We start from the raw sequence: 14,238 nt of genomic DNA, 5'->3' as shown, positions 1-14,238 counted from the left end.
CCACTGGTGTGGCCTCGTTCCTTGTGCTTTCCCTCTTCTGGTCATTAGGCCTCCCCAGGTTGAGGTCTGCCCAGAAGGGATGTTCTTAAGCACACACTTTTTGAGAGATGAGGTGTTAAGGTACCGTGTATATCAAGTACAGTTGGATGAGGGTTATTCTGCCAGTCCTGGGCACTGTCCTTGGACACATTTTGCTCAAGGCTAGCGCTCTGCCACCTTGAGCCACAGCGCCACTTTTGGCGTTTTTTGTGAATGTGGTACTGAGGAATTGAACTCTGGGCTTTGTACATGCTAGGCTACGCTCCTAACCCCCCCCCCCCTCTCTCATAAGCATTTTTTTTTCCTTTTTCTTGCCAGTCGTGGGGCTTGAACTCAGGGCCTGAGAACTGTCTTTGGATTTTTTTCTCGAGGCTAGAGCTCTACCACTTGAGCCAGAGCTCCACTTCCAGCTTTTTTCTATGTGTGGTAGAGTGGAATGGAACCTGGGTCTTTGTGCATGCTAGGCACTCTACCACTAGGCCAAACTCCCGGCCCCCAAATAAGCATTCTTGTTAGACAACCTCCAAAAAATGTTGCATTTATTACAGACCTACCAAAGCTTTCTAGACTCTTGCTCATGAGACTTGGGGTGCATTAAGCCTCTGAGTTAATCTTGCTAAAATGACCAAAAAAAAACCCCGTGATTTATTCTATTGTTCCCTATTCAATCTATTTGGAGAGAGAATAGAAAAATAAGTTTGGAGGGTTGAGGATTTAGCTCAGTGGAAGAATATTTGCCTGGCGATCACAAGGCCCTGAATTTGGTCCTCAGTTCTACAACAGCAAACAATAACAAAGCAAAGCAAAACATGCTGGGTTGAGGTGGCTCACGCCTGTAATCCTAGCTATATGGAGCAGGCTGAGATAAAGGTTCAAAGTCAGCCGGAGCACTAAAAAGTTCAGGAAACTCTTGTCTCCAATTAAACACCAGAAAACTGGAAGTGGTGTTGTGGCTCAAGGGGTAGGGCAGTAGCTTGAGCTGAAGAGCTCAGGGAAAGTGCCCAGGCCCAGAGTTCAAATCCCACAACCGACCAAAAAAAAAAAAAAAAAAAAGTTTGGTAATGAGCTCATCCAACTGGTCGCTTCCTGTACTTGAAATACTTTGTTAGGTCCATAATGCAGTATTTACACCAAGTTTCTCTAAAATGGAAAAAAGTACATTTACACAAAAGCGGTCAAGGACCAAATGAAGGCACTGTCCAGTGGCATTTGAAATTTAGGCAACTTTATTTAAATTGGAAAACACTTAAGATCCTTTTGTTATACAAAAATCACCAGGAGTATTTCTAAGTAAGGCAAAAGTATTTCTAGGTTAACAAGATTTAACTTTGGATTTTAATCTTTAAACAAATTGTAGAGAAATGGAGCAGAAAATAGGTTATTTACAAAGCAGTATCTACATATGTACTCAGATACAAACTTGGTGACAGATAAGACTTCAGTAGGTGATGCTGTCTCGAAGCTGTTCTCAAAGGCTGATTTTATTTTCTTAGATTTTATAACTGCTTACGATCCTCCTTCATCCTCAATCTTGGGAGCCAAATAGTACTTCAAATGTCCCATGTCAGCAATTTTATACTCTACAACTGAAAGAAAACATTACATTCATTACTGAGGAGTGTCACATATACTACCTAAAAAACAATGTTCAAACTTACTATATATCTTACCAAGAGGTACATCAGCAGACATACTGAGTGTAACTGTAGGAGACAGTGGAGTAGCTTTTGTAAAGAAGTTCAGATATCTCAGTGCAAAAGTTAGTTGAACTGGCTCATTCATCTCTATGGTAACCTACAGGAGAAAATAAGATTCATTATATCATTCCTTTTAATTCATAATATACATTAGAAAGCACACACAACCCCTTTACTACAGGGTGCAATTAAACTTTGAAGAAAATAAAAACAAGCATTAGTCTCTTTCCTCTATGAATTGTATTCAAATAACCAAGTATATGTAATAGAAAAAGCTACTCTTCTTGACTGCTAATAAATTTCATATAATGTGCTAAACAAGGTGAATGATACTATATTTAATTCTGATGATCCTATCATTATTTAATCCTAATCACACTATGAAATTCAGACTTTAAGGGAGTGTATTTTTCAAGTTAAACCTTAGGGTTTGGGTGCTGCCCCTGAGCTTTTGTGCTCAAGGTTAGTGTTCTACTACTTGAGCCAGAGCTCCATTTCTGTTTTTTTCTTTGGGGGGGGTGGGTAATCAGTTGGAGATTAAGAGTCTGATAAATTTTTCTGTCAGGGCTGGCTTCAAGCTATAACACTCAGCTCTCAGCATCCTGAGTAGCTAGGATTATAGGCACGAGCCACTGGGCACCTGGCTATTTTCTAGCCTTAATGAGGATCCCTATCATTTAAATTTTAATTCTTGGGCCAGGAGTGTAGTGTTTGCCTAACATGCATGAAGCCTTGGGTTCGATTCCGGAGTACCATATACACAGAAAAAGCCAGAAGTAGTGCTGTGGCTTAAGTGGTAGAGTACTAGCCTTGAGAAAGCCCAAGGACAGTGCTCAGGTCCTAAGTTCAAGACCCAGGACTGGCAAATAAAAAACAAAGGGGCCGGGAGCATGGCCTAGTGGTAGAGTGCTTGCCTAGCATGCAGAAAGCCCTGGGTTTGATTCGTTGGTACCACATATACAGAAAAGGCTGGAAGAGGTGCTGTGGCTAAAGTGGTAGAGCTCTAGACTTGAGAAAGCCCAAGGACTGGCAAAAGTCAAATATTAATAAAAACCTAAGAACACCTGCAGGTTTAATCCACAAATTTAATGTTCTGTTTTATAAAAAGAGTGTATGTATACTCCCATTTCAGATATCATTTTAAAATAGATGATAAATCACTTGCAGAATCGAATAGAATCTTCTAACTTTCCAATTACTTGCAATGCAACTGATTATTCTTTGATATTAGCAAATAACCTAGTGCTAAACAGTAGCACCAATGGTCTGCATTTTTTAAATTTACATAGAAGTATGCTACTTACAGCTTCTTCCTCTTTATCAACATTACTTGTTTGTGACAACTTAATATTTCCATTTCCAAGTTCTCCACTTGCAGAAAATTTCACTCCATCTTTTGCACAGGATATTACAACAGCATCCCCAATATGACTGAGGTCTCGGCATATACGTGCAAATTCACCAGAAGGCATCTTTACCACACAGCTGTACTCTTGTTCCTAGAAAATGAAACATTTTAAGACTAATTTGCTGAAAAAGATCTGCTAAGATGCAATACCTCAGTGGCTCATAGCTACAAGTAATTCTAGCTACCCAGAAGGCTGAAATCTTGAGCTCAGTTCAAAGCCATCCCAAATAGAAAGACTGTAAAACTCCAACCTCCAATTAACCTGCAACAAAAGCTGGACTGGAGGCATGGCTCAAGCAGCAGGACACCAGCTGTAAAGCAAGCTGAGCCAAGTGTGAGGCTTTGAGCACAAGCTCTGGTACTGCCCTCCTCCCCAACACAAAAGCAATAATTTTTTTTTTAATTACTGTAAATTTGTCTCATAATCTCTGAACACCTTCAACTATCCAATAACAAGAGCATCCTTGCCATTCTGTACAGCCTAATCAAGAGTTCATTAGGGTATGACAGAAGTGCTGGTACAAGCACACCCACCTGTTTTCTAAAAGAAACGGACGCCTTAGGTATTTGAACATCCCAACCATCCCAATGTTTCCCCTCTCCTTTAATGTTAATAAGAGCCTTAATTTCTCCTAACGCAACTTCATAACAACCCATAATACAAAAAACATTCTACAAAAAAGAAAAAAGAATTTAAACTTGCCTGGAAAGGCAATGCAAACAGGCAGTTAGCAACAATTTCTCTTGCTATCTTTTCTTTTTTGTTGGTGGTGGGGCTTGAACTCTGGGCCTAGGTGTTTTTCCTGAGCTCTTCAGCTCAAGGTTACCACTCTACCCCTTGAGCCACAGCGCCACTTCTGGTTTTCTAGTGGTTAATTGGAGATAAGGCTCATGGACTTTAGTGCCCAGGCTGGCTTTGAACCTCGATCGTCAAATCTCAGCCTCCTAAGTAGCTAGGATTACAGCATGAGCCATTGAGCCCAGCTTGTTGATTTCTTTAGAATCCTGTAGTTTCATGAAATGACATGCGCCACTCAAAATACTAAAAGCCTACTTTGAAACATGCAGCAGATAGTCTACCAAAAGCTGTCAGAACATAGGCTTTAAATATCTATGTATTTGTCAGGATCATGTAGAGGGGTTACAGTTGCTTTTCTCAGGTAGTGGGTACAATACTTCTTGAACATTGATACACCTTCTCATGTTTTTCTCCCACTTTCCCTCCCTACAGGCTTTTAATCATCAGTCGGATATCTGCATAGTACATTCCTCAATTAGAAACTGATACTCACTGGAATTCCAAGTTGTTCAACATCTAAATCCATTAACTTCATTTCGTAGTCTGAAACTTTCTCTTGATCTACCAAAAGAAAGCAGATGTTAACTGAAGAAAAGCATGTGTTCATAGCTACTTTATAGCCCTCCAAAAACTATCAGAAACACACATTTCTGTAACGAAAATCCATTAAAAGGGTACCACTTACTTGGTGCTTCAAACACTAGTGCCAAGGTGTCTGCATTATCTTCAGCTCTTAGTGTAATGATGTCTTCATTGCCAGCACACTTTAATATTTTGGACATGCTGGAACACAAAATACAGGGTTTAAAATCAACATCAGCTGCTCAAGATCTAGATTTCCAGACAATTAGAAATGACCATTTTCATCTGTGGGAGGAACTAGTGAGAAGAGTACAAGTACTGTTGGGGGAAAAGGTGTACATGGGTTCGACGATTTTGAAATGAATGCAAGCAGTGGCATTTAAACAAAATACAGACAGCAACTGCACCTTCGGGTATCAACGAAGAGTACTTTCTGAATACCAAATCCCTTCAGCAGGTGAACTAAACTATCGGGCTGTGATATTAGACCAAAAATGATCTGGAGGTATGCTTCAGCAGTTTTTCTGCCAGGTCACCAAGTTCAGTACTAGCCCCCCTCACCCCGGTCACACTCACACTCACACACACACACAGGGTCAAGAAAACAAAAGTAAATGTATTAAACACGCACATAATGTCATAACGGCACTCCCCCACACCTTGTTTTTGAAACATGGTCTTGGTCAGAACTCAGGCTGGCATTAAAGGGACCAACCTCTGGCCGCAGCCTCTCCGGTGCTGGATTACAGGTGACAGGTGACAGCTTTCTTACAAATAGGTATACTAGTTGGGTGGTGATGCCTTAAGTGAAAGCCATTGCCCTGGATAAGAATCCTAAGATGCTTATGTGACTCCCAATAACTGAAAGACTGGAAACAAACTAGTGATCCTATATATGGTGACGGGGGGGGGGGTACACATTTTCATCGGGGCACATTAAGGTTTGCCACCCAAGACTGCTAGCATTTTAATGAGCTAAGAACACAGAGGTAGCCTTTTTCCTCCGCCATCACGCGCTTTGTGACTTTGGCGCGGAAAAGGGCCGGTCCCCGCGGTTGCCAGCGCGGGCTTTTTGGGAACCGCGGGCTCCGCTGGGCCCCGCCTCCGGAAGCGCGGGCCAATGAGAAAGCGCGGATGGCCCTCGCCAGCCAATGGGAGCCCGGGTCGGACGTACTCCCGCCAAGAGCCGGCGCTGGCGGGGCGCCAGAGCCCGGAACCCCACCGCCCCGCAGCTCACCTGGTGAGGTTCACGCCCATGGCTAGGTTGCGGTCGCAGCGATACGTGTCGAAGCCTTCGGAGCGCAGGGTGAGCTGCACCAAGGAGACGTGTGACGAGTCCATGCTCTGGAGGTTCACGCCTCCGGAGCTGATGTCCCAGCAGGCCTCGTTGATGAGGTCCTTGAGCGCCTCCAGCACCTTCTTCAGGATGGAGCCCTGGACCAAGCGCGCCTCGAACATGGTGGTGGATCCGCAACGACAGCTACACAGAAGAGGAGTGAGGCCTAGATGGCTTAGGCTTCGCGGGGCTCCGGGAGGCGAGAATCTGATGAGAGTCGGGGACACAACCACTCGCCGCGCCGGCAACCGTTTAATGCCGCGGCTCCCACAAACGCGCGCTTCCCGCCCCTGCGCCCCGTGCTTTACGTCATCACGCCGACTCCGCCTACCTTCTAAGCGAAGGAACTCTAGGACCAATCGCGTCCCTGGTTCGCACAAGGCCCGCCCTACCGAACCAACAATTGGAGGATGAGTGTTCGTTGGAGGAGGAGCGTACGGGCAGGGCGGGACATGAGTTCAGCGGTCCAAGGCCTGTCGGGCTCTGTCTGGCCGCTCTCGTGCTTTGCCCTCTTTCCTAGGTCTGCACCCTTCCTTCTTCCCCTTAGTCCTGCGGGCCGCGTTTAGCCAGATCACCGAGATCTGGTAGCCTTGTGGTATCTCCCACCTCCTAGCATGTTCTGCCTAGGAGAGAGAAAGTGAAATGGAAACGAACCGGAAGAAGACGCTCGGTAGCAGAGAACAGTTGCTTAAATACGCACTTTATTTTTGCTTTTCATGTCGGTGTTCAGTTCCCTTAAAAGTAATCAGGCCGGCGCGGGGGCAGGTGGCTCACTTCTGTAATCCCACCTACTCAGGAGGCTGAGATCGGAGGATATCGCGGTTCCAAGGCAGGCCGGGCAGGGAAAATCTGTGAGACTTACCTCCAACTAGTAAAGTGCCAAGGCTGGCAGAGAGAGAGAGAGAGAGAGAGGGAGAGGGAGAGGGAGAGAGAGAAAGAGGGGGGAGGGGGAGGGAGAGGGAGAGAGAAACAGTCCCGAGGTCCCCATCCCAAATCCCAGTATCAGATCTGAACACTCTATGTAACACCTCCAACCTAAAACTCTTACATTCTATATACAGGTTTTTTTTCTTTTTTTGTCCATCCCGTACCTGCCACTGCCCACAGATTTTTTTTTTTTTTTTTTTGGTCAGTCTTGGGGCTTGAACTCTGCACCTGGGCCCTGTCCCTGAGTTCTTCAGCTCAAAGGTAGTGTTCTACCACTCTGAGTCACAGTGCCACTTCCAGTTTTCTGGTGGTTAATTGAAGAGTCTCAGAGACTTTGATGGCTTTGAACCGTGATCCTCAGATGAGGAGCTAAGTTTACAGGCCATCAGCACCTGGCTTCTATATACGAATTTTAAATACCGGTATTACATAAATACAAAACAGCTCATAAAGTACACTTAATCTCTCCTTCTTTCTTTCTTCCTTCCTTCCCTCGTGGGGCTTGAACTCTTGGCCTGGGTGCTGTCCTTGAGCTCTTCAGCTCAAGGTCCTACCCCTTGAGCCACAGCGCCACTTCCGTTTTTCTAGTGGTTAATTGGACATAAGAGTCTCAGGGACTTTAGTGCCCCAGCTGGTTTTGAACTGCGATCCTCAGATCTCAGCCTGCTGAGTAGGTAGGATTACAGGTGTGAACTACAGCCCCTGGCTTGAAGTTAGCTTTTTGTAGAGGGGAAAAGGAAAGATTCTATGCTGAGAATATGATTAAATAGATTGGTATTTGGGCTGGGGATGTAACTGTAATGCCCAAGTCGTGAGATGACCACCAAGAAGACCACCGAGAGTCAGACTTTCCGAAATGCAAAAGCAAGGCTTTATTCAGGCAGACTACAGCCCGGGCCTCTGTCCTACACCCCGACACAGCAAAGCTTAGGAGGAAGCCCCTTCCTGAAATTTTACAGGGCTTTTAAAGGCAAAGACCTCAGATTTACAGCAACTAGGTGTCTGAGTAAGATAAGGTGGGGGGGGGGTTGAGGGACATTCCAGGGCGATTGGAGGTTCCCAGGCCAGTAGAGTCCTAATTAGTTGTCTGAGGGTAGTTTTATGGCTTAGAAAACAAATACCATCCCTGGAATTTACACCAGTTCTGATCAATTTTAACACAGACAGGTCAGTTCTTGGGACTTATGGGCACCAAAATTCTGTTTCTTTAATTTATGTGTGCTTTTGGGTCACTCATAATTTATATAAACAGCAAGATGGTTACTGCCTCAGAATGAGGGGGGAGACTTTTTTTAGCTCCTCATAACTTAGTCCTAGAATGCTTGCTTAGACATGAGCTATGGAGCCAGTCTCACAGCAGTAGAGAGAAAGCAAAGCATGCAAGGGTAAGTAATCCAAAGCTTTTTTTTTTTTTTCTTTTTTGCCAGTCCTGGGACTTGAACTCAGGGCTTGACTACTATCCCTGGGCTTTCTCAAGGCTAGAGCTCTACCACTTGAGCCACAGCACCATTTCCAGTTTTTTCTATGTATGTGGTAACAAGGAATCGAATCCCAGCCTTCATGCATGCTAGGCAAGCACACTGCCACTAGGCCAAACTCCCCGCCTTCAAAAGAATTTTTTTTATAAAGTTAGTCAACATTAATTATCCAGATGGAGATTTCATAGTTATGTTTCCACACAGATTTACATACATTCAAATCAATCTCACCCCTTTTAAAATCCCCCTCCTCCCTCAATTTGTATTTTATGAGAATCTCTGATAATAGCTAATAAAAGTACTACTATTCAATAGGAAAATAAATTTTGCTCTAACTTTTAGAGAATAAAGCTATAGATGCTTCCAAATATCTATTCAACAAATTCCAGATGAGGAATTAAAATTCAAGCCACATGCCAGTGGCATACACTTGCAATCCCAGCTACTTAGAAGGCTGAGATTTGGAGGACCTCAGTTTAAAGCCAACCTGGACAAAAACATTCTCAAGACTCAATCTACAAAATAACTAGCTAAAAGCCAGAGACCTTGGATCAAATCCCAGTATCACCCCTTCAAAAAAGTATCGTCTCAATGACTGTAACTCAATAAGAAAGGAAATGCATAGCAAGAAGCTGGGATCTCAGAGCTATTCATCCTAGCTACTTAGGAGGATGGAGGATCAAGGGTGAAATCAACTTAGAACACTCGTAGAGACTCAGTCTCTAATCAGCCCCCCCAAAAAACTATCACACTGAAGGCTTGATTCAAGTGATAAAGCTCCATCAAGGCCCTGAGTTCAAGCCCTGGTACCTACACACACACACACACACACACACACACACACACACAGGTATTTTCATAAATATGAAATCTCGCTATGGTCTTGTAAACATATAGACTCGTCGCAAAATGTGAAGAAAGACTACATGGTTATTTTAAATATATAGACCAATATCCATTTATTATCACATGTTATATACTGTTCATAATTGAATACTGTTCATAGTGTGGTATGCTGGTTTACACCAGGAGCAACACACAGGGAGAACATGATGCACGAGACATTAGGACAATGATGGCATCAGATATGTTGGGAATTTTTCAACTCTCCTATGATCTAACAAGACCATTGTTATCATGTACACAGTCTATCAGTGGCCCCAAAATGGCTGTGCAGGCTCTGGCCCTTTTGGCTGACTTACTCCAACCTAGATTGGGAGGACACATGAGATTAGAGGCAGGTAATTCCTGCTTGCCCAGGAGGAGGACTCAGAACAGCTTGCTATTTTGTGGGAGTTGAGGAAATACTGAATTTATAATACTTTTAGGCCAGGAATTTGCATATTTTGTCCTTCAACTCTTCCAAAAAACTTGGGTGGGGAGTTTGGCCTATTGGTAGAGTGCTTGCCTAGCATGCATGAAGACCCAGGTTTGATTCCAGGGTACCACATACATAGAAAAAAAGCCAGAAGTGGTGCTGAGGCTCAAGTAGTAGAGCTCTAGCCTTGAGAAAGTCCAAGGACAGTGCTCAAGCCTTGAGCTCAAGTCCAGGACTAGCAAAAAAATAAAAGAAAAAAGGGCTGGGAGTTTGGCTAGTGGTAGAGTGCTTGCCTAGCATGCACGAAGACCCAGGTTCGATTCCTTGGTACCATATACTTAGAAAAAGCCAGAAGTGGTGCTGAGGCTCAAGTGGTAGAGTTCTAGCCTTGAGAAAGTCCAAGGACAGTCCTCAGGCCCTGAGCTTAAGCCCAGGACTGGCAAAAAAAATAAATAAATAAAAACAAAAAATCTGACAGGTCCTACTTTGCCTCTCCTGGCCTCTTTCTGGCTCCTTAAGCATTCCCAGCACAACCTCCTCATTTCCCCAAACAGCCTCACCTAGCTACCAGTCTATTTGCCCCCTGTGGCTATAGGACCACATATGTTTTTAAGCTTCAATATGCCCAAAGCACTGCACTGACAAGTACAATTTAGGTTTCACTGGCAAAGAACACAACTCAAACTGATAGTATGAAGATTTTGTAGAAGGCCATAAATTTGGATCAGGCAATAGCACTGTGCCCAAGAGACCAAACTTGAGTTTTTTTTCTCTCTTTTTTTTTTTTGTATAAATGCTGTTTGATCATAACGTTAGCCTGAATCCTCAGAATCTGATTTGGTTCTGGGAGCTGGTTGATTTTTTTTTCCTTTTTTTGTATGTTGGTGATTACACCCTCAGCCATGTATTTAGTCAATGTTGTTAAATAGGATGAAATTCAGAGTTTAGGGCTCTTCCAAATCTGTTTTCCTGTTACTTTGATACACTGTTACAAGAACTTGAGAATCTAATCATAAAATCATGAATATATAGTGCCCTTCCAGAAAGCTCAGTAATTACCCTAAACCCAGACCAGATTAAAATTGTGGAAAGGAAATTGCACCTCCTCTTTGAAAATGTCTCACATGGTTGAACTGAAATGTGGTAAGTAAAACAAAACCACTGTTAAGTGGTGCATACCTATAATCTTAGCTTCTTAGGAGGCTGTGAAATGATCTTGGTCCAAAGGCAGCCTGAGAAGGAAAGTCTGTGAGACTCAACTCCAAAAAGCCAGAAGCAAAGGGGTTAGAATGCTAACCTTGAACAACAACAACAATCCCAAAATGACAACAAACCTACCTGAGGGACAGTGTCCAGGCCCTGAGTTCATACCCTCCCAATCTCTCTGTCTCTATGTGTCTTCTCTCTCTCTCTCTCTCTCTCTCTCTCTCTCTCTCTCTCTCTCTCTCTCTCTCTCTCTCTCTCTCTCTCTCTCTCTCTCTCTCTCTCGCGCGCAGCGCGCGCGCGCGCACACAAACACACACACACACACACACACACACACGGTAAGGATAGAGGACTCTTGAGGCATTGCTTAGAAATAGGAAAGATGGCGGGCCGGGAGTTTGGCCTAGTGGTTAAAGTGCTTGCCTAGCATGCATGAAGACCCGGGTTCGATTCCTCGGTACCACATACATAGAAAAAAGCCAGAAGTGGTGCTGAGACTCAAGTGGTAGAGATCTAGCCTTGAGAAAGTCCAAGGACAGTGCTCAGGCCCTGAGCTCAAGCCCAGGACTGGCAAAAAAAAAAAAGTAGGAAAGATGTTTGATGAATGTTAATGAAAATGTTCTCAATAAAAGAAGTAGGAAAGAGCAGGGCACTGGTGACTAGCCTATAATCCTAGTTACTCAGGCGGCTGAGATTTGAGGATCAACATTTGAAGCCAGCCTGGGTAGGAAAGTCTGTGATCTTCTTATCTCCAAATTAAGTTAAAAGAGAAAAAAAGCTGTAAGTGGAGCTGTGGTGGTAGAGCACTAGCCTTGAATAAAACTCAGAGGTAGTGACCAGGCCCTGATTTCAACCTCCAGGAGCAGGCATATGTGCATGAGTTTGCACCCCCCCACCCCTAGTTGGAAATACTGTGGTCAGCACCTGGAACACTAGAACAAAAAAAAGTTAAAATATTGTGATGTTATTTGTAAAATGAAAATTATATCCGTTTTCAAGTAATATGTGGATTCAATGAGATTAACTACAGCTATTACTGAGCTCCAGGCCTGACACATCATTAGCATTCAGTAATTACTAACAGTTACAGCCTAACAAAGCAAGGAATCTTGAATTTCGGTTTCATTCTTTATGTGATCTTCTGCAATCCTCTCCTTTCCCCTTATTTTAAGTTTGATTTTGAGACAGTATCTACCTACATTGCTCAGCCTGGCCTGGGTAGTCCGGGCTGGCCTCCAATTTGTCATACTTCTGTCTTCAGAAGGATCAGTGCTGGGATTACAGGCAAGAGCCTCCACAGCTGGATTCATATCTTCCTCTTGTCTTTTGTGAGACTTCCAAAGACAGGGCATTTTGAACATCAATAAGGGCAATAACTGCAATTGATTGAAAAATATGTTTTTTGAAAAATAATTAGTTTTTAAAAAATACGTGAACCATAATGATACTGAAACATCATCAATTACCACAGAAAGTTGTTAGTAAAGACACCTACCACTAAAATGAGCAGATGATGGGAAAGAATCAGATTTGTCCTTTTTTCATTTGGTGCTAGTTTTAGGTCTTGTACTCAAGGCCTGGGTGCTGTTCCTGAGCTTTTGTGCTCAAGTCTGGTGTTCTGCCACTTGAATCACAACACTACTTCTCTTAGTGATTAAGTGGAGTTGAGTCTCACAGACTTTCCTGTGCCGGCTGGGTTTAGTCGTGATCTTCAGATTTTACCTTCCTAAATAGCTAGGACTACAAGTGTGAGTTACTGGTGCCGTTTTTATTTTATTATTTATTTTTGTATGTGAGACATGGGGCTTGAACTCTGGGCCTAGGCGCTGTCCCTGTGCTCTTCAGCTCAAGGCTACCAGCTTATCCCTAGAGCCACAGCTCCACTTCCTGTATTCTAGTGATTAATTGGAGATAAGAGTCTCATGGGCTTTAGTGCGCTGGCTGGCTTTGAACCTTGATCCTCAGATCTCAGCCTCCTGAGTAGCTGGGATTACAGGCGTGAGCCACCGCGCCTGGCTTTGGTGCCCAGATTTAATCAGGTGTTTAAATTTAGGGTCTGAGGGAGTGTGACCTAGTATTAGAGTGCTTGCCTAGCATGCATGAAGCCCTGGGTTGAATTCCTTGATACCACATACATAGAAAAGAGCCAGGACTGGTGCTGTGGCTCAAGTGGTAGAGCACTGGCCTTGAGAAAGAATGCTCAAGGACAGTGCCCAGGCTCTGAGTTCAAGTCCCAGGACTGCCCCTTCCCCCACACAAAAAAAAAATTCCGGTCTGACAAACCCTCCTGACAGATGAAGACAACACGTACGCAGCAGGCTAGACCTCTGGGTGGCGCCTCTCACCCTCAGCAACCTCCAGAGCGCTGGGAACTCGCGGCAGCTACCCGCGACCTGACGGGAACTCCCATTGGCTAATCTCTTTCGGAAACACGCTTTTTCCCCGCCCTCCTCACTTTATTACCCAATGCGCTTCTCTTCCTCTCTCTCCGTACCGCCCCCATCGCCCCGCCTCGCTCTGGTATTCGCGCCATTGGCGGATAGCCCCGGCGGACATGGCGGCGGCGCGCCTGCGCGCTCGCTGCGAGCCCTCTTCCCTGGAGGAGGAGGAGGAGGAGGAGAAGGAGGAGGAGGAGCCGGAGGAGGAGGAGGAGCGAGCAGCCGAGCCTGTGGGGTGTACACTGTGTTCGGGCGAGAGGGCGGCGGCGGCGACTCCGGGCAGGGCCGGGCTGTGAGATCGGCTGCCGGGCGGCGGAAGGGCCCCTGCGGAGCCGCGCGCGCCGTTGGGACCCGGCCCTAGAGCTCCGCCGCGCGGCGCCGAGCTGCCCGTTCTGGCGTCTGCGTTGCTGGCCCGCGCCGAGGTCTCCAGCATGACGGAGTTGAGGCAGAGGGTGGTCCGGGAGCCCGATGCTCCTCCGGAGGACAAGGTGGGCGCGGCTCGGGTAGGGGTGGCGGGGGAGGGCGGGGGGAGGGAGCGTGAGGCGGGCCAGCCTCGCCTCCGACCCTGGGGTCCCGCCGCGCGGGGGACCGGGCTGGGGCCTCGGGTGCCGGGGGTCCACAGTTCCCGGGCGGCGGACGCGCTCTGGGTCGGAGTTGATGACATCTGCGGCGGGAGGGGCGGGGGAGCGCAGAGAGGGGCGCGCTGGGATGGTGCTTGGCTAGCTTGCTCCCGGGGCGGAGTGGGGGGGGCTCCCCTCTCCAGGCGGGTCCTGAGTGTGACGCCTCAATATGCCTCGGAGTACGACTTTGCATCCCCCTTTACAAATGCCGTTGTGATCATTGAGATGAATGCTATGGTGGTTCTTATTACTTGGGTGTGTGGGGGGATCAAGGCCATTGGATTTGTCTCCTGGGAGATTTGAACCCCTCCTTGGAAGTTAAATCCGCTGGCCATGACCCCAGGGGTTCCTTGACTCAGGCAGTGAGCCAGCCCCGTTAGTCAGCAGGTG

General features: G+C 45.7%; 2 protein-coding genes across 2 annotated transcripts in view; one reads left to right on the top strand and one right to left on the bottom strand.

Moving 5' to 3' along the window:
• Positions 1 to 1,247: 1,247 nt before the first annotated feature.
• On the bottom strand, positions 1,248 to 6,141 carry Pcna (proliferating cell nuclear antigen). Its single transcript, XM_090352031.1, has 6 exons — positions 5,763 to 6,141; positions 4,629 to 4,726; positions 4,437 to 4,504; positions 3,041 to 3,235; positions 1,710 to 1,833; positions 1,248 to 1,625 (listed from the first exon to the last, which is right to left on the bottom strand). Exons 1-6 carry the CDS (start codon positions 5,981 to 5,983, stop codon positions 1,546 to 1,548), a joined length of 786 nt encoding a protein of 261 aa, XP_090208157.1. The 5' UTR covers positions 5,984 to 6,141; the 3' UTR covers positions 1,248 to 1,545.
• Positions 6,142 to 13,647: 7,506 nt separating this feature from the next.
• Positions 13,648 to 14,238, top strand: part of Cds2 (CDP-diacylglycerol synthase 2) — a 41,075-nt gene continuing 40,484 nt past the window's right edge. The window contains exon 1 of the mRNA XM_090352030.1: positions 13,648 to 13,716. Within this exon, the coding sequence (XP_090208156.1) occupies positions 13,660 to 13,716 (57 nt within the window). The 5' untranslated portion in view covers positions 13,648 to 13,659. The remainder of the gene's footprint in view (positions 13,717 to 14,238) is intronic.

The sequence above is a fragment of the Megascapheus bottae genome, chromosome 18 (genome assembly GCF_031878675.1).
Source record: "Megascapheus bottae isolate mThoBot1 chromosome 18, mThoBot2.hap1, whole genome shotgun sequence".
Taxonomy (NCBI): Eukaryota; Metazoa; Chordata; class Mammalia; order Rodentia; family Geomyidae; genus Megascapheus; species Megascapheus bottae.
The sequence above is the reverse complement of the archived record's forward strand: the minus strand, read 5'-3'. Positions and strand labels throughout refer to the sequence as shown.